The sequence below is a fragment of the Drosophila ficusphila genome, unplaced genomic scaffold, assembly GCF_018152265.1.
Source record: "Drosophila ficusphila isolate 14025-0441.05 unplaced genomic scaffold, ASM1815226v1 contig_354, whole genome shotgun sequence".
In the NCBI taxonomy this organism is placed as follows: domain Eukaryota; kingdom Metazoa; phylum Arthropoda; class Insecta; order Diptera; family Drosophilidae; genus Drosophila; species Drosophila ficusphila.
The window spans coordinates 33656-36301 of record NW_025064264.1 but is presented as its reverse complement, the minus strand read 5'-3'; the positions used below and the strand labels follow the sequence as shown (position 1 = coordinate 36301).

General features: G+C 65.9%; 1 protein-coding gene across 1 annotated transcript; it reads left to right on the top strand.

Annotated features, from left to right (window-relative positions):
* The first annotated feature begins 331 nt into the window (after positions 1-331).
* Positions 332-1627, top strand: LOC122319988 (LIM domain-binding protein 3-like). The gene has a single exon (XM_043207888.1). The coding sequence runs from the start codon at positions 332-334 to the stop codon at positions 1625-1627; it is 1296 nt and encodes a 431-aa protein (XP_043063823.1).
* The last annotated feature ends 1019 nt before the right edge of the window (positions 1628-2646 follow it).

The following is a 2646-nucleotide window of genomic DNA, read 5'->3' as shown; positions in this document are numbered from 1 at the left end:
CGACGCCGACAAGCACGGTCGCCGCCGACACGGGGCGCCCACCGCGTCCGCCATCGGCCGCGCCCGATGCCACCGGATCCACCCCACCAGCGACCACCGCCGACAGCGACGCCCAGCCGTCGCCCGCGATCAGCCCCACATGGTGCGAAGGGCTGACCTACGAGGACGTGGTGGCCTCTATTTTTGAGGCAGAAGAAGAGCCGGACCCAGCCATCCCCTCGGTCCCCGCCTCGCCGACCCCCGTGGGCCGCTGGGCGCAATTTATGAGGAGGTCTCCGATGCTGAGGTGGTGACTCTCAGCTCGGACGACGACGAGCCACGGGGCGCGGCGATGGACACAGTTGTCCTTCTCGACGAGGAGGAGACCGTGCCGTGGGTACCGCCCCATCGAGAAACACCACCGCCCTCATACGAGGAGCTTTTCGGGCCGGGCCCGTACCCGGAGCCCGACCCTCCAGCATCAGCCGGGGTCAGCACCGCTGCCACCATGGCGGTGCGGGCCACCGGCGCCGCTGCCACGGGCACACCCAGGCCCGCACCCAGTGCCACCGACGCCAAGGAGCAGGCCACGCCCACGCTCACCGCCGCCGACGACACCGCCGACGCGGCAACCGTCCGGGCAGGAGCCAGCACCCCCACGGGGGATGACTTGCTCGCGCTCCTGCTGGGGAAGCTGGCCGCGTCCCCCGACGGACCCACCACGTCCGCCGCATCCCAGCAGCGGGAGGCAGTCCGGGCCGCGGTCCGAACAATAATGGCCACGATCCCCACGGCGGAAGCCACTGCTCAACCCGACGCAGCCGCTGGATCGACCGCCGGCATCCCACCGGCCGCCACTGCTCAATCCGACGCAGCCGCCGGATCGGCCGCCGGCATCCCACCGGCCGCCACTGCTCCACCCGACGCAGCCGCCGGATCGGCCGCCGGCATCCCACCGGCCGCCACTGCTCAATCCGACGCAGCCGCCGGATCGGCCGCCGGCATCCCGCCGGCCGCCACTGTTCAACCCGACGCAGCCGCCGGATCGGCCGCCGGCATCCCGCCGGCCGCCATGGCTCAACTAGACGCCGCCACCCAAGCGGCCGCCCAACCGGACGCCGCCGCCACGGCGCGCGCCCCGACGCCGCCTGACGGCACCGCGGCCACTGCAGCCGTAGCGCCGTGCCGCCTGCCGTCCAGGCCCGTGCGGCGGGTGAGGCCTATGCCGGCCACCGACCAGCAGCGCTGGCGTGGCCGCCAGCCTTTGGCCAACCCCGAAGGCGAACCAGTCGGCCGCCCAGGCATCCTCCGCCGACCGGCCCCATGGCCCATGGAGGAGGCCAGTACTGACGAGGAATTAGGAGAGGACGCCGAGGAAGACGAGGAGGACGCCGACTCGGAGGAGGAGCTTCCCCCGGTGGATCCCCTGCCTCCAAACGCCCAGGTCCGCGCCCTCGACGGATGGGTTACCGAAGACGGGTGGGTACCCATCGCCCTCCTGCGTAGTATAGACGGGCATCTGCGCCAGCCGAGACGCCGGGAGGTGCGCTACCTGGAGGAGGTAGCCGGCATCCGCTATCGCATCCAGATCTCGACCAGCGGCCGGGTAAAGGTCTTCCCGCACCCCCGAGGAAGGGATGGGGTGTGAGGTAACCCTCACAAGGGCCCCCCCCTCCCCCTCATGTACATAGTAGTTAGGCGTAATTTATAAGGTAGAGTATAAGGTAGAACTATAAGGTTTAGGGTAAGGACGACCAAGACCCACGGAGGGCACCCCTTTTGTAATATTAAGGCCCATGAAGGGCATCCCGCTTTCCCTCAGTTAGACCCCGAGGGGACAATCACTTTTGAGTTGGGGTGTGGTGCGCCCCAGTACGGGCCACATCCCCGGCCACGCCGAGGATCACATCATCAACACGCAAAACCACATCAGCAACACGCAAAACCACATTCAGCAACACGCGCATCAGCAACACGCACATCAGCAACACGCACATCAGCAACACGCACATCAGCAACACGCACATCAGCAACATCCACGTCAGCAACATCCACGTCAGCAACATCCACGTCAGCAACATCCACAACCACGCCAGCAACATCTCCATCTCTCCAAACTTGAGCCCTCGGCAGAACCGACGGCCGGGTCCGGAGAGACACGGAAAAGAAGAGGAACGCACGATCGCGTAAGAGACGCGGGTGCGGGAGGCGGCAGACGAAAGAGGACGCCTATAGCCTGCACGAAAGCAGCGTAAGGGCCGCTGCCGCAGTCGACGGCAGCAGCGAGGGCTTCGAGCAGCCTTCGCTGTTCGCCGATCGTGGAGTTAGATTTTGACCATCGGAGTGAACGGAGTTAGTTTTTGACCATCAGAGTGGACGGTTGGATTTTGGCAAGCAGAGTGAACGGACGTGAGTGGATGGCGACAAGGATAAAAGGACACGTGGACATGGAGTCCCTCCGATAAGACGGGTGAGCCGGCCGCGGGCCAGCCCTACGGGGTGGCCAGCACGTGCGCAGGGAACTAGGGACCCTCAGGCATTAAGGAATTATGAATAAAGTTGTAAGAAAACCACAATTAACCATAGTCTTCTCTCTCCCAAGTCCTCCTTCCCCTTTCCCCTCCATACCTATGAGCACCGGCCGTCGGGTGACGGGGCCGGCATGCT